Source organism: Coffea arabica, chromosome 6c (assembly GCF_036785885.1).
Source record: "Coffea arabica cultivar ET-39 chromosome 6c, Coffea Arabica ET-39 HiFi, whole genome shotgun sequence".
NCBI lineage: Eukaryota > Viridiplantae > Streptophyta > Magnoliopsida > Gentianales > Rubiaceae > Coffea > Coffea arabica.
Genome location: NC_092320.1, coordinates 15759103 through 15775095, shown reverse-complemented (window position 1 = coordinate 15775095; position 15993 = coordinate 15759103). Strand labels below are relative to the sequence as shown.

The following is a 15993-nucleotide window of genomic DNA, read 5'->3' as shown; positions in this document are numbered from 1 at the left end:
TGAATTTTGTAAAATTAATTTGACAATTTTGCCCTTAAAAAATGATCACGTGTAAGACACGTGATAGATTCCGAGTAAAAACTAGTTAGAAACTTAGGTAAGGACCAAATTTGACCAATATGAATTTGTAATGGACATAAAATTACACTTTTAAATGTGAGGAACGAAAAAAAGTCATTTTATAAAATATGAATGATGTTTTGAACAATTTTCCCTAATTTCTAAAACTGCCCCTTGCTGGGGCCGAAAAAATTCTATGTGGTTTACTTTGTGTAAAAGGTATAGTCCAACTAAAGTGCCGGTAAAATTGTTAAATTGACTAAAATAAAAATACAGAGACTAAATTTATTTGATAAAAAAGTTGAAGGAGTAATTGAGCAATTTTCATTTAAAGGTTCAAATGGACGTTCCACGAGTGGCTATAACATTATTGTGGCAGACAATTGCGAGTGGATTCTCCAACATTATGTCAAATATGCCAAAAATGCCAACCTACCATGTAGATGTCCCCAGTAGGACAAATAATTACTGTGTCTTTTTCGTTGAAAACCAAAAAAGAATAATGATAATAATGAAAGAGTAGAACGTCAAAGCTGAAACAGAGAAAGAGAGCATCTTTGACTGCCTATTTTTCTACAGTCTACACTAGTCTTTGAACGGATAAGGGGTACAAACGGTTGCAGGTGCGCTTGTCCACAAACGATTGAAGATGCGCTTGTCCACAAACGGTTGCAGGTACAACCGTTTCTGCCTATTATATTCATTTTTCACTGTGTGTAACTTTCATTGCACACGACGTAATTTTACAACACTTTTTTATGAGCCCCACACATGACGTAGAAATCGAATTACAAGACATGATTTGAGCTGCATAAAATTTTTTGACCAAATCATGACCGTTCCTGCCCCATTTCCTCTTTGAACCATCATCCATGACAAAACCAAAGGGAAAACCCCTATTTTAATTTTTTTTTTCCTTTAATCGGCCAATAATTTGTACCACTTCTGCAAAAGATCTCTTTAAGATATGTTTTATTTTCTAATAACAAATATTAAGTTTCCCTGTACGGTATATTTATTAAATTGACATATGTTGGTAATTTGCCAATTAAACATTTTCTTGAAATTGTCATAAAATTAATAGAAATTAAACAATTTTTTAGATAATGTACCAAATATTAATAGTATAAGCAAAATGTAAAAAAAAAAAAATTGAAAATTTGTAAGTGTATCGGTCACTCAGTAATGACCTATACATAGCTTGTATTATTTTATTAATTATTTAGATCTGTTATATCTATGTACAATTTATGTGATTTGATTTCTGCTATTAGTCTAGATTTAACAAGATTATGATGCTTATAAAAGAACAAAAGCTGTATTGATCACTGAGTGAGTGGTTAGGGGTTTAAATTGCAATTAGCTTATAAACTAAACGTTTAAAAGATTGTTTGATAAAAGGGGTACTATCTTGTTAATAAAAGCCTGGAATATCAAAGTAGAAAACATCCCATGATACCGCCCATGGCCACTGAAGGCCAATCCATGGCTCATCCACCAGAACAGGATTCCGTCCAGTCTATATTTTCTATGCCAGTGCCTCATTTTCCCCAAGAAATCATCACTGAAATCCTCTCCTGGTTGCCTGTAAAGTCACTGGGACAATTGCAATGTGTTTGTAAATCATGGTTTTCTCTGATCTCAAGCTCCAACTTCATCAAAAACCATCAAAAATATTCATCTAGACATCCCAAACATGCTCTGACTAAACTGGTTTTACAGGCCAGTGAAGACAATCCTGATATCCTTTCAACTTTTTCTCTTCACTCTTTGCTCAATGGCATCTCCTCTATTGAAGTTGTTGAGCAGCTTGTGCTTGATTCTACTATTAAAGAAGATCCATATGACATCGTGGGTTCTTGCAATGGATTGGTTTGCTTAAGTAGCATACCTGGAGTTCTGACTCTTTGGAACCCTTGTACAAAAAAATCGAGAACTTTGCCATATGATTATCATGAGGTTGAGATACTTTACACTGGGACGAATATTTCTGACAGGGTTAGGGCTGCAACGGATCGCAGTTATTGTGCGACTCATGCCTTTGGTTATGATGACTCTAATAATGATTACAAGGTTGTCAAACTGTATAGTACTCTTACTTACAGTTTTCCAAAAGTAGAAGAACAATACGTGTATGCCTTGGGAGTTTATAGTTGGAAATCTGATTCTTGGAAGTTGATTGATGACGTACCAGATGGCTTTAGTTCCTGGGATTCTAATGCTCTTGTGAATGGAGCTCTTCATTGGAGATCATACGAAGATGGCTCAAGGAGTACCCCCGTGATCATGTCACTGAACTTGGAGGCAGAGAAATATGGGAAAATTGCAGTGCCGGATAATCTACGTGGTAAGTTTGATTGGAAGTTGAGGGTTGTAGATGGATATCTTTGCATAGTTTGCACCTTCGATGATGGTACAATGGAAATCTGGATTATGAAAGAATATAGTGTGTTAGAGTCATGGACTAAAGTGGCTTCAATACCAAATTCTGCGATATTAAACAACTGTGCTTCACCATTGTTTGTGTCAGCTGAAGGTAAGATTCTGTTGCGGATTCTGTCGCAAGATTTAACCTTGCTGGACACAAGAAACAAAAAAGGAGTGGTTTATTACTCGGAGACAATTCATTGTGCTTTTCTCTTTACTGAAAGCCTAGTTTCGGTCTGATTCTCAAAATTATAAAGCTCACAGAGTTGATTTCCAAGGTCTTACAGGAGATGCAATCAAATCCTTCTTCTCAAACGACAAAGAAACGCAACCTGGAAGAGAAACTAAACTAGAGGCTTGCAGCTTTTCACCGTTGTTTTTGGATGGAATTTGTTGATATTTTACCGGCTTGTAACCTACTTATCTACTTAGTATTGAAACTCCTCTCTTCTTTGTCACCCCTACACGTTCCTCCCTTCACCCCTTGAACAGTGTTGAATCAAATTCCAAGGTGAACTTCTGTCCCAGCTTCAAAGAATGTGAAATATTCCTTATTGGTCACTTAGTTGTTTTCCTTGTTGCTTTTGGACATTGAGGCCATAAAAAAATCTGATATTCGGAAATTGGTTTTCTTTTCCCTTTCGAGGCTTGTTGAGGATGAGTTAAATGATGGTGATGAATGAAATGAATGAAGCGTTGGAGAAGTTTACATCAAGTGGTGAAGATTGTGCTGCAAGGAAATTGGAGGACTTCGTCAAATATAATCAACCAAAACTTTGGTTTTGGTTCAAATCTAAACTTCATTTGAAAGTCCTGACTTTTCTGATTGAATGCCGCTTTCTCCCTAATCCTTTTCCAATTATGTCATGAATGGTCATTAACAAAAAGCCGGACCTCAGGCGAACATCATATAATGGTTTCAGATTCCCAATTTATTAATCTACACTAAAAAGCTGACGCAAGGTCCTTCCGGAAGCGTTTACAACATGAACTCAATCTCAGTGTGATGCTACCAATTATCAACTGCATGAAAAATATACAAAACATCTGCCAATTCAGCTGCTAAGTATTGCTTTCTTGATCACACAGACAACGCTTTTTGACCGTAAAAAGAAAAAAGAATAAATTTTGCAGCCGAGGGGAACCAAATTCCCAGCAAGCATGCACCCTATGTTGCTTGCCAAACCTCGCGAAGCAGTTCGTACCTTGCATTCACTCCAACATGACTTGTATCCTGCTCGTTTTTCTGACTTCCATTTGGAATTAGATGCTTTGGAGAAGACGAAGACTTGTCAACGATAATTGCCAGGGGAGAATCCAATTCCACCAGGTCCTCATCACTGGTATACCCCTTGCTCTGTATGGTAGATGCATTCCTCGACAGCTGTGATTTACTACCGGCCTCAGCAACTTTTTCTGCCACATCAGAGGAGGATGGGGGTGTATAGACAACCGAAGCCGCAGGATAAGGAAAAGTACTAGCAGCGTCTCCTGAAAACCTCCTCTCTATGATGCACTGCATTTCAAAGTGGAAAAAGTAAGTGAAACAATTCCAGAATTTTAATAGTTGGAAAAGGTCGTCATCATGCAGACAACCATTCAGATTATCTACAACTACGTTTGGAGGTGTGGTACGACGAGGACAGAGGACTTCTAACCATTTAGTTAGTCAACAGCTTAATATACTACCAAAGACATCTCTAACACTGAATCACATAATGTAATCATAAACATGGCTGTAGCTTCAAAACACCACAAGCATGTAAGCATCTTTTGCTATGTAATGCTGGAACCTGCTAAATATGTCCATGTAACATGAAGGTTCTGTCCACAGATTAAGATCACTTTTCTGCATGATTCTCTCATGTTAGAAATTCTGCAAAATTGTGTTCTATAATAAATCAAGTCATTATGAATTCTTTTTATCATTATCAATTCTCTACTTCTCTGTTTGTCAAAAGATATGCTAGTACCTCAGCGTTAAGAGCCTCTAATACAGCTCCTGGAACAGAATCAGGGCAGAACTCATCAGGGGTAAAATTGCAAAGTATCCGTTTAACCAATGGAAGACTGATTTGTGGGCATACCTGCATATTACAAGACACAACAATAAACTTCCCTAAGAGGTCCACCTAAAATAAAATAGAAGGTAACAAGTGGAATTCATCAATATAAACAAAACATGGACCTCCATTCGAATTGTTCGATCCATAAGCATGTCTTTTGGAAGCATTAAAAGATCACTCAAAGCACTAAGAAGATAGAAACACTTGGGTTCATCTGCACCTCCCTGACCATCATCCTCACAAATGTTCTGATCATCTTTGATCAAATCACCAGCACCCATGCCAAACAAATCAGTTAGCCATCTTGTCCAATTGCCAATCTGCAAAGGTAATATATCCTCATTGTTATAACCCGTACAACGTACAATATGAAATGTACTTTTATAAGATATGAGTCTTAAAACAGCTACTTTTCCACATTTCAGTCAGACTCTCCAGAAGCCTCCAGAGTCAAGGGGACGGACTAATTTCATGCAACCATTAGATAAAGTAGCACATATCTTGGCATATGGCCAGATGCAAATGGATTCTCTTTGCCTGAGTTTCAAAAAATGCAATCTGTATGAGGTTAGAATTTATTCAGAATTAGTGAGAAAAAACTTACAGAATTTTTGAGCTGTGCACCAGAGCCAAAACTTAAGTCTCCAGCAGGAATAGGCAAAACCCTGCAGTCAACTATGGGATCCGATACTGGATCAGTTGGGATTTCATGTTCTGACTCCCTAAGAATAGCGTTGAACATGGCCACATCTAGTCTGGCAAGACATTGTTCCATGACCTAATGAAAAATGCAGCATCTAGTTAAAGATACGACAAATATAAACAAATATGGAGGTTAAGCACATGAAAACCCAAAAGATTTAAAAGCTACAACAGTTGAAGCTAATTTTGCAAAACCAAGCTCCACCAATACAACCTAGTCACTGTCAGAAGAAGATATGAGAAAAAATACAATGGATAAAAAAAAAAAAACAGAGAGAGAGAGAGAGATAAAGAACCTGACAAGAAAAGAAAGTGGTAACTGGAAGGGATTTTCTTTTCCCCCAAAGGGAATGGGGATTTTTTTTTTTTTTTTTGGGGGGGGGGGGGGGGGGGGGGCGGTGGGGGGTGGTTGCAGGCTGCCAGGCAAACATAAACATACACACCTTCCTCGCCAACACAGGCAAGCACCCACATTCATGGCCTCCTGCCCGAACAGGACAAAGTCTCCCAAAAGCATCCTGGAAAGCATTTTTCCATAAGTTAATGGAAAAACTGCCTTGCTGCTGATCACCCAAAGGAGGGCCCAATATTCTACCAAGAACTTTGTTCTTTGTGTGGTCATCATTGGGAGATTGCATATTCGGAGTTAAGGTCTGAAACATAAGAAGTTAGACTTGTACCAAAGAAAAGATACACATATAAACAAAACCTAAGTAGACAAACTGCATAAATTAGTACACCACCTACACAGCTTGTGAACAATCAATATGAGACACTTCTATTTTCCGACAATTCAATTTGACAAAATTTGCTCTATAGACAGATTGAGTATTAGCTATACGAATATGTCACAATGATAGTTGTCTTCTTGCCAGGCACAATGTGAAAATAATTGGTTAACATAACATAAATATGTATGTTTTTGTTATTCTAACAAAACGATTGTAGTTTCACGCAAAAAATGTATAGAAAAATGCATTTATAAACTGAACAGCATAGAGGAATCACCTGCCACCATATTGACTCAACTATTCGGGAGAACATCCACGACTCAACTTTCTCTAAGGCAGCAGTAAATGTCCTTGTTTCTTGCCAATCATCCACCACCTGCATGAAACTCTGCTTGTTTGGTAGTTTGCTGCCTAAATTACTCTTCCATTTAAGCGACGAGAACTTTGCTTCACCAATCTTTCCTCCATTTGACTCGAATGCTTTTGCAACAGGACTTGATTGACATGCACTTCCAAATGTCTGAGAGATAATTTCTCTCAATACAACCGTGTTTGACAGCCAGAATGTCAGCCTTACTCAAAGGAGCAAAAGGAAAAATTTGTTAGATAAGGAAAAAAGGAGTAAATTCTAGACCATATAAAAGACCAAATTACTACACACCTTGAGACATCATGGCCACAAGACTTTGCAATCAAAACTAGTCCAGAAACAGTATTTCTAGAAACAGTAGCTCGCTTGGCTGGAGACCAGTGTTTGCAGGCGTGAATATAGAGCCTACACAAGCGTCTAGCAGGCGTATGCACCTTATGCGCAGAGCTACCATGCTCAGGAACCACAGAATAAAGTGCAACTTCTAAGGCAGCTACCTCCCTAAGCTCATCTTCAAGTTTCTCAATTCTTGTTTCCATGTCCTGAATCTTTTGATCTGAAGCTGTCTTGTCTTCATTCTCACCATTTTCCTCAGTTTTTACTGGTTCATCATCACTTCCAACACTGTTAGCACTAACTGAAGTCTCATCCTGTATATCAACATCCTTTGCCTCTTCAAGTGGTTTGTCAACGACTCCTGAAAATTCTGCTGAAGGTTTTGGATGCACTTTGATAGTCTTCAAGTCATCATATATGTTTTTCCCTGTCCCTTTAGAAAACTCTTTGTTCGATGTTATGGGCTCATTGATAGTACTTTTTGATGCTTTGGGTCGCGTATTATCCGAACTCTGATCAGATTTTGCTCTTCCAGGCTGAGAACTACCAGCAGGTAGATCATTTTTTACTGGAGTTTTAGAAACCCTTGAAGCTCTTTCTATCTTCTCATCATCAACTGCCGCAATATCTCCTTGGGATGACACTGAATCATTAGTCGTGTCACTATCTGATTCTTGCTCTGAGTCTTCATTAGGCTCATTACCCACATCATGAGAAGGATCACTTACTTTGGAATTGGTATCTTTATCAACTATTTCAAGTGTTTTTACATCAGGAGATGCTGCTTCAGACTTGTGGACATCATCCACGTAATCTATCAACATATTTTGATAAACTTCAGATGGCTCTGTGCCTGTGTTTGGGTCACCCACTAATGTACCACTGTCAGCTTTAGCTGATGAAGCTTTCACTTTATTTCCTTCTCGTTTCAAAGCATTTCTGTCACTCTTCTGTTGAAAATTCTGATCTCTTTTCTCGGGTTTTGCAGAAATTTTCCTTTGATTATTTTTCAGAACTTTCTTCCTGTCAACCTCTTTCATGCTTTATATTCACTTTTTTAACTGCATTCCAACAAGCAGCTACAACTGAAAAAGAGGAACAACCATTCATAAGAAAAAGTTCAATCAAGAATGTCTGCAGCAGCCTAAATATCACGACATGACAGTGGCTTTACAAGTCTCTCTAACCAATCTCAGGGAGCCAAGCTAAGGAAGGAATTTGTAACACACTCATAAATGCAGGAGAAAGGAGCGGAGAATTCGTTTTAAATGTTTTTTGAAAAACCTGATCATGTAAAGAGAAATGATGAACAAATGACATCCTGAAATTGCATTAAATTTCAGAGGAATTATAAGAAACTGGTACTTTTGGCACACAATACTTGTGTGCTTATTTCAAATATATATAATTAATTAATTTTTTTACAATAAGTTGTCGTATGTAGAATCATGTTAGAGCATGTATGATTTTTTTTTCCAGAAATCTATAAGCTACTCTTTTTTATTTAAGAAATTATTACATTTAAAATCATGGTAGAGAAAAAAGAGGGGATGAGGGTAGTTGTACTTAAAAAGTTAAATTACTGAATATGCACAAACTTGGAGCACGCCATAGGAAAAACAGCTACAATGAGAGACAGGCAAATAATTAGGGCTGGCCAAAAGTATATGGTTCTGGATACAGCCTTCATGACACCACTTGAACAGGACTCCACTCCAGAGAAACTGTATTTACTATATACAGTAGCTTACACAAACCAACTATGGAGTTATACACTATGCAACAACATGACAAAAAGAATCAAGTGTTATTGGCAAAAAGTGAGTTTCACCACAAGTCATGCACAAACAATAATCAAGTGAGTTTCCTTAGCAAGCTGTCATGCACAAACAATAATCAAGTCATTGCACTTGTTAAGACTTGGTGTTTTGTTTTTACCAAGCAGACACTCATTTAACTAGATCTTCTTGTAGCAGTTAAATTCTCTATTTTCCCCATTTGAAATTCTCTATAGCTAGACAATGACTGTATTTTTTAGGAGAAAAGGCAATAGTAGAGAAAATGTGGATCCTTGAGTTACTCTTACGTGAGTACAAGCGTTTACAAGAATGTAAGTGGGCTTAAATCAAAACAAGAATACTGCTATTTTTCAATGACGACCAAAAAAGAACAATTTGAATGACAAAAGAATAAAAAGAGCGAAGCACTACAACTTCTTGGATAGAAAATTAGGCAAAACTATTCCAGCTTCCTTTTTCTTTTTTGAGCACAAATCTATTCAAACGGAGATACAACATCCAAGAAATGCAGCCACAGCATAGACTCAGGCACAAAGAACTGACTCTTTCTTTCAGAGGATGGTCATTCATAAAAGTCCAACTCAAACTGTGAGTCAAAATCACAATGTTTTATGAACAATTTCTCCCCCATCTAAGAAATCTTGTGTTAATCGCTCCAGCACAAAACTGCTTAGCGGAGCCAATTACTATAGTTAAACCGCCAATTTAATTGCTTAGTCGAGCCATCTAATAAAACTTTATGTTAATTGCTGCTTAACAAAGCTGTTTAGTGGAGCCAACTACAATAGTTAAGCCACCTAATAGGACCTAAATCTGCAGGAGTCTTAACTGGCATATTATCACTAAAGCGAACCCACTTAAAGCAACAGACAAAATGTGAAAACAGGACAAGATGGTACTGAATTCCCTGCTAGATAGACAGCTAGCGATGTACAATTGAAGAATTTACAGTGTACATAGTTTCACCAATTTGCTAATCTAATTTACCGCTACTCAAGAAGCAACAAAATCATCCCAACTGAATATTCTGATGGGGAGAACAAGTTGCAACCCTGTAGCATAATTATTAAGCAACATGATTGTGACATAATACAGCTGTACTAAAAGCATATGTTTACGATGACAGATACTAATTCACAATTGCTTAAGTCATGGCGACAGCAAATAATTAAATTTTCCATACGAACAAGAAACTTAAACAAAACATATACAGAAATTTTAAAAAAAAAAAAAAATACAGAGCAGACAGTTGTTTACGACCCTGTGCATAAGTTTACTTATATTGTTTCCTCACCTCCATTTCAAGCAATGCTGATCATTATACCATCATCCCATAAGAAATGAATAAAAAGAGAGCAGAGAAAATTCGGTAAAATGAAGAAAGCCGAATTCCGGGGAGGTACATGGCGGTTACAGCCTGGGAAGTGGGGATTGTGGAGCATAACCGTCAAATCTCAAAAGTCGCAATTTTCCAAAATTCCAAACCCATATCCATACATTGAGAGAGGTCTATTTTTCAATCAGTTCAATATCAAACCAACGAAATAAAAGAAAAGGAAAAAAAAAAAAGAAAAAAGTAGATAAGGAGCGAGAGGAGGAGGAAAACATAGAGATAGTAATAGATTACTTTTTTGCTTTTTTATTTTAAGAAAAAAGGTACAAAACAGTGAGAATTCTACTGGTAGCATTTCCCAGAAAAAATATTCTGAAACCAACGGCAGACGCCGGGCTACTAAAAAAGTCAAAATTCCTCCATATCACTACACACACTTTCCGGAATGGGAGAAAAAAAAAATGACATCATATTTCATTTGATCCAATACAATCTCCTCCTTTTTCTTCTCTAGTAGATGAAAAGAGAAAGAGTATAACTCAAAGTTCATACGTAAAATGCTGTGAAGAATACAGTAAAACACTAAAAAAACAGAGACTCACCCAAATTTCAAGTTTGCTTCTTTAGCTCCAGAGCTTCGGATGGAGAAGAGAAGATCACAAAAAGGAAAAATGGCGAAGAATTTCAAGTTTCGTGAGGAAGAAGCAGCGGGCGGGAGGATCTTCTCAGACTTGAAAAATCGCAAATGGCATGATATTACTGCGTAATTTCAACGTAATAAGCAGAATTTTCGGCGTTGCTGAATTATGAAGGGAGAAGAAATAATGATGGAGATGAATAAGTGTGAGGCGAAGCCTGCTTACTGCTAGCAGAGTACTGGTGCTGGTGTATGGAGAAAGAAAGCTGTTTAGATTGCTGGAATTATTTAATGATGATGATGATGATGATAAAGATGGGGATTGACCGGTTAAGTTGATGTCGGTGGGGAGAGAGTCACCGGGAATGACCGGTTACGCTACGCGTTTATTCGTCTTGACTCTTGATGGATGGATTCTTTGTTCTTTGACTTCTTTCTCATGGGTTGGTAAATTACTGTATGGATAATTTGGGTGGTTGATTTTTTAAAATTTTTCATCTCATTTTTTATAAGTATATTTTTTTGTAAATAAAGAAACCACAGGTATCACAACTAATCCTATTCGAGTTAGATCAAATCACATGTAGGGAAAGTATAATTAAGGGATGCAAACTACTTCTACTTGCACCAACATCTGCTGGTAATAAAAAAATGTCATTGAAAAAACATATTTAACAAAAAAAAAATCATTGAAAAACATATTTAAAAAGTCATTAATTCCCTTTTTATTCCCTTGTAATCTAATTTTGTTGTTAACATTCTTCCTTACTTTTTTTCACCGATCTAAAATGAAACCATTAGGGTCTATTTAATAACATACAAAAGTGCTGAAACTGAATATTTTCAGATATTCAGATATTTTGAGTGTTTGATAAATGAAAATTCATCTGCTGAATTTGTTAAGTAGTGCTGAACTTGTGTGTATTTTTTTCAGCACAAAAATCCTAACTGAATGCTTAATTCTAATAAGAATCAATAGAATTACTTCAACTACTTTATCTTATCTACCAAATCCACCATTGTTTGTTAATTATATTCAAAATTCTTATCTAATTAAACAATCTGATATTCTCTATCTCACGGTTTTTAGTTTCAATTTTCTTCCTTTTAATGACTTTCACATCTTTTACATACTCCTCATATAATATATTTCATCTTTTATATTAATTTGATTTAAAAATAAATATTGTCATTTTCATACCCAATAATTTTAAGTTAATTAAATCATAGGCTCTATTTTTTTTTTGAATGAAAAGATATAAGGGCTAAATTGTCAAATTAAATTTATTAAGCATTCAGTTATAAATATTTATCAAACAGTATAAAGAAGTTTAGCATTAAAATTATTCATATATTTCTTTTCAATACTTAAAATTCAGCAATTTTCAGATTTCAGAATTCAAATTTTTGTTTGGATTGCTGTTTATTTGCCAAAATATATTTGCTTACATCATCATTACAATTTTCAACACACCTTTTTATCTTCCCAATTACCTTTTTATCTCACATACATCACATCACAAAAAGTGCTACAGTAAAAATATCTCTAATAATTCACAATCCAAACAAATTATCAGTTTTATCAAACGGAACCTTACTCTTTTTTCTTATAACAAAATTTTATAGAAAGGGTAGTTTTAAAGTCGATCAAAGATGGGGACTGTTATAAATAACGACTAGTAATTATTCTTGAAACATTCCTTGAGCTATTTTATTAATTAAAAAGATTTCGTAGAATATGGTTTTGCTGTGATTCAAGATTCCATGACTGGTACTAACAAATCAAAGAAAGAGGACAAAGGTCATTGAAAAGAAATTTTAAGGGTGAAATAATAAAAATAGCAACATTTATATGAAACATAATACTAATTCTTTGTAAATGAACTATCAAAAGTAACTACTGAACTTGACCCAATGGTCAGGGAAGGGAAGGGCGTTTAGAGTTCTCTTCGCCATTAGTGTAATTTATAGATATAGCAGTTGAGGATGGGAAGGGAGGGGTGTCTGTGCACATACAAAATAGTTTCTTTTGTTTTGTTGGCATTAAATGGCTGTCCGTAGGTTTATTGACCCACCACCTAAACCACGTACTATCAGAGTAGTGATATTGCAGTACAACTTGCAATAACCGGCAGACAAAGTGACGAGTGAGGGGACTAATTGAACCTTTTTTTTTTTTTATTAATATTCCTGATTAATTGAACGTTAGGGACTGCTGGATAAATATGGCAATTGAATATGAGCGTAGGGATCAGATCATCAGACAGTCTCATATGGGGACGGACAACGTGGGGAAACATTGGCCTTTTTTATTTGGAAAGCAATTTTTCAACAACAAAAAAAAAAAAAAAGATTACGTTTGTTTCGTGTGCATATTTTTTTATTATTTATTATTTCATATATATTAAATCGTTATAATATTTTTTTAAAAAAAAAATCTAAAAAATTGCAATCAAAACAATGACCGAAAGCTAGATACCTCCTTAGCAGTCCTCATCAGCTACATCTATAACCCAATTGAAACTATCATTGCCAATAAACTTGAATCATAAATATCCTGCACTTGTGAAAAATAGGCAAAATATTTTTACCAAATTTATGTCATATTATATTTTTCAAAGATGAGACTGCAAATTGTTTGGCTTAAATATAAGGGTTTTTCTAATGGGTATCCATATTGACACTCGTTAACGCACTTAACATTTACCTAATTTGCCATATAAATATACATACTAATAATTATTATACTCCCTTGCATTTATATACTTTCCTTGTTTAATTTTACCTACCCTCTCTTGTATTTAATTACTTTTTCTAATTAATTTTACATTTTCAATATATAATCATTTGAAATATATCTTTAACAAAGCACCCGTTAAACAAACCCTAAATATTATAGGTCTCAAAGGCAGAACTACGGTTTGATCAGATTGCATGTGTTACCAATTAGAAAGCAACAAGAAATTAGAAACGCTGTGCATTATTTTTGGCATTTCTCCATTACTTGCAGTATAACATGTTCACTGAATAAATTCAAACTATCACTCTGATTTCATCGAATGATATATCTTTTTTTTTTTTTTGGAAGGATCGAAAGATATTGAAAACGAACGGAAACAACAAGATAAACAACTGCCAACCAATTTGGAGAAATAAAAAACTAGACTGCCTCAGTCTTATGCAAGAAAAGAAAAACAAAACCAAGAAATCAAACAAATAATTGCAAAATGATTAGTGGCCTATGAGCTCAACTGCATGCTATAAGAAATGTGACAGGGACAATACATAAGAGGAATAGTGCTGCTCTAACGGGTGAGACGGAGATGAAATAAATAAGAAGCCGGTGGGAGTCACCGACGAAGACCGCTACTCAAATACTAGGCAAAGCAGAAGAAATTTTGATGGATGGGGAACCAAGCTCTGGCTTCTTGCTTCCGTGCCATATGTTTCATTATTTTCATGTGTGTGTAAAATTACCTTTATTTTTCCTCTATCATTATTTTCCTATAGAAAGCAACAACTGGACAAAAGAGGGTTCAAGGAACCGTTCAAGTTCTACTTCTTGCATATGGACAATACCTCAAGGAACTTAAAAGGGTAGATTTACCATCAAGAAAAGTCTTTAGGTAGATGCACCGTTTTGTTATTAACTTTGTGTGTGTTTGGGTAGGAGATTATTTGGGACATTTATTTTTAAAAAATATTATAATATTTTTCGATGTGATACATGCAACGATTAGTAAACGCGTTAATGATACAATCAAGTCAACGTGCGTAAATAGGATGTAATCTAACTTCTGGAGTTTTTGGTATGATTGATCTTATGCATTTGTTTTGGCTAGACTATGATTTAGATCTTCTAGCTAATACTTTGTTTATCTTATTTCCTAACACACTACCAAAAATAGTCAAGTCACAAATGTTTCGTTCATTCTAAAGATGAACTAAGACACATTACTGCATCTTTAATCAATTTCTAACCAAACACTTTAGGAAATGACAAGCCATTAAATCATCATCCATGAGATTGCGAGTTATAAATTTGTAATTTGCCCGAGCAATCTAAAATTATTATATATAGAGCATATATATGAATCATATGTTGGGGGTAGGATTAGGTTTATTTCTAGGAGTCTAATCCTAATTTTCATTTATTGCGACAGAATTGGGAGTGTAGTAGTTTTGCATTGTTGAGAGTGCATTGGGTTAATGACATGACTTGTAATTAATCTTGTATGCGTGAGGCTACCTACTGCAATTTTTTCTTTTTTCTTTTTTTGTGTAAGATGATGTGATGTATTCCCATTGTTCAATAATTGGCTGTACTTCATTTTGGCCAACAACAAAAGACAAGTTGAGGTATGGTCCAAATTTGAGCAAATTATCCAATGGCCATTAAAACTTTTAGAATTGTTAAATTTTGATTATTAAATTATTAAAAGTCTGGTTTTGATCACTAAACTATTTAAAGTTTAAATTTCGAGCCATTTCGTTAGCTTTTATCGTTAACTATGACAGATCCGAGTGCTCGCACGATTCACAAGACAAAAGAAAGAGGCAAAGTTAACGATTAAATTTGATGAAATGGTCAGAAACATAAATTTTAGATAGTTCACCGGCCAAAAACAGATTTTTAATAGATCAGTAGTCAAAACTCGACGATTCCAAAAATTTAGCGGCCATCCGAATAATTTGCTCTCCAAATTTTTTGTTGTACTATTTGGTGTGAAGATGACCTTTTTTTTTCTTTTGGTTCTTTTTGGTTTTTGTAAAAAATGGTTATTTTTCGTTTTTAAACTAGGGACTTCGTCATTTTACTAAGCTATACCATCAAGATGTTTGTGTTCTCAATGTACTTAGTAAAAATTAATTTTGCCTTTGTCCTTCCATCGTGCTTCAGGTCTACAGGTCCAAGACACGATCGGAGTTTTAGCAGTCAAATCCAATTATTTGAATTCCGTTCTCTTAATCCAAAATGGATATGTTAAGTTATGAGTACTCAGATTTTATAAGTATTTATCTATAACACTCTACTTTTTTAACGTAGAATGGGAGTATCACACATTCACTTTTACATCTATATGTCGTGAATAACATTCTAGTATATTACAGATCTATGATGTTAACGTGGAAAATTGCAAGCTAGTAGTTCTAAGTTCTCGTGAATCTCAGATGATAAAGATCAAAATCGCTATTTTATGAATTTCATAGTTGTGTTCTCGTAGCTAGCCAACGGATACGGCCTCGTGCATGGTCCTATATATAGCAATTTAGGTTAATTTTTTGCAAGAGATTTGTCACAGAATTAACACATTCTTATGTACTTTCTACGATAAAAAAACAGAGACTTCCTTATTGCTGTTTTGCTTTAAACTGTGGATCATGTAACATTACAATTACGGAATTGATGTTGGAAGGAGAACATGTTTTCTAATTACATCAAGGGGTAATCCGACGGATAGTAGATCACTACCGACTCAAACGAGTGCCTATGCACCTGCTAACGGAACATTTTAAGAAATTCTGAATATT

General features: G+C 35.2%; 2 protein-coding genes across 2 annotated transcripts; one reads left to right on the top strand and one right to left on the bottom strand.

The window, feature by feature from the left end:
* The first annotated feature begins 1482 nt into the window (after window positions 1–1482).
* Window positions 1483–3048, top strand: LOC113693779 (F-box/kelch-repeat protein At3g23880-like). The gene has a single exon (XM_027212463.2). The coding sequence runs from the start codon at window positions 1513–1515 to the stop codon at window positions 2725–2727; it is 1215 nt and encodes a 404-aa protein (XP_027068264.1). The 5' UTR covers window positions 1483–1512; the 3' UTR covers window positions 2728–3048.
* A 345-nt stretch (window positions 3049–3393) lies between these two features.
* LOC113693778 (uncharacterized) lies at window positions 3394–10733 on the bottom strand. Its single transcript, XM_072053105.1, has 8 exons — window positions 10427–10733; window positions 6648–7777; window positions 6264–6558; window positions 5699–5908; window positions 5158–5331; window positions 4676–4873; window positions 4461–4574; window positions 3394–4003 (listed from the first exon to the last, which is right to left on the bottom strand). Exons 2-8 carry the CDS (start codon window positions 7730–7732, stop codon window positions 3656–3658), a joined length of 2424 nt encoding a protein of 807 aa, XP_071909206.1. The 5' UTR covers window positions 7733–7777; window positions 10427–10733; the 3' UTR covers window positions 3394–3655.
* Between the last annotated feature and the right edge of the window lie 5260 nt (window positions 10734–15993).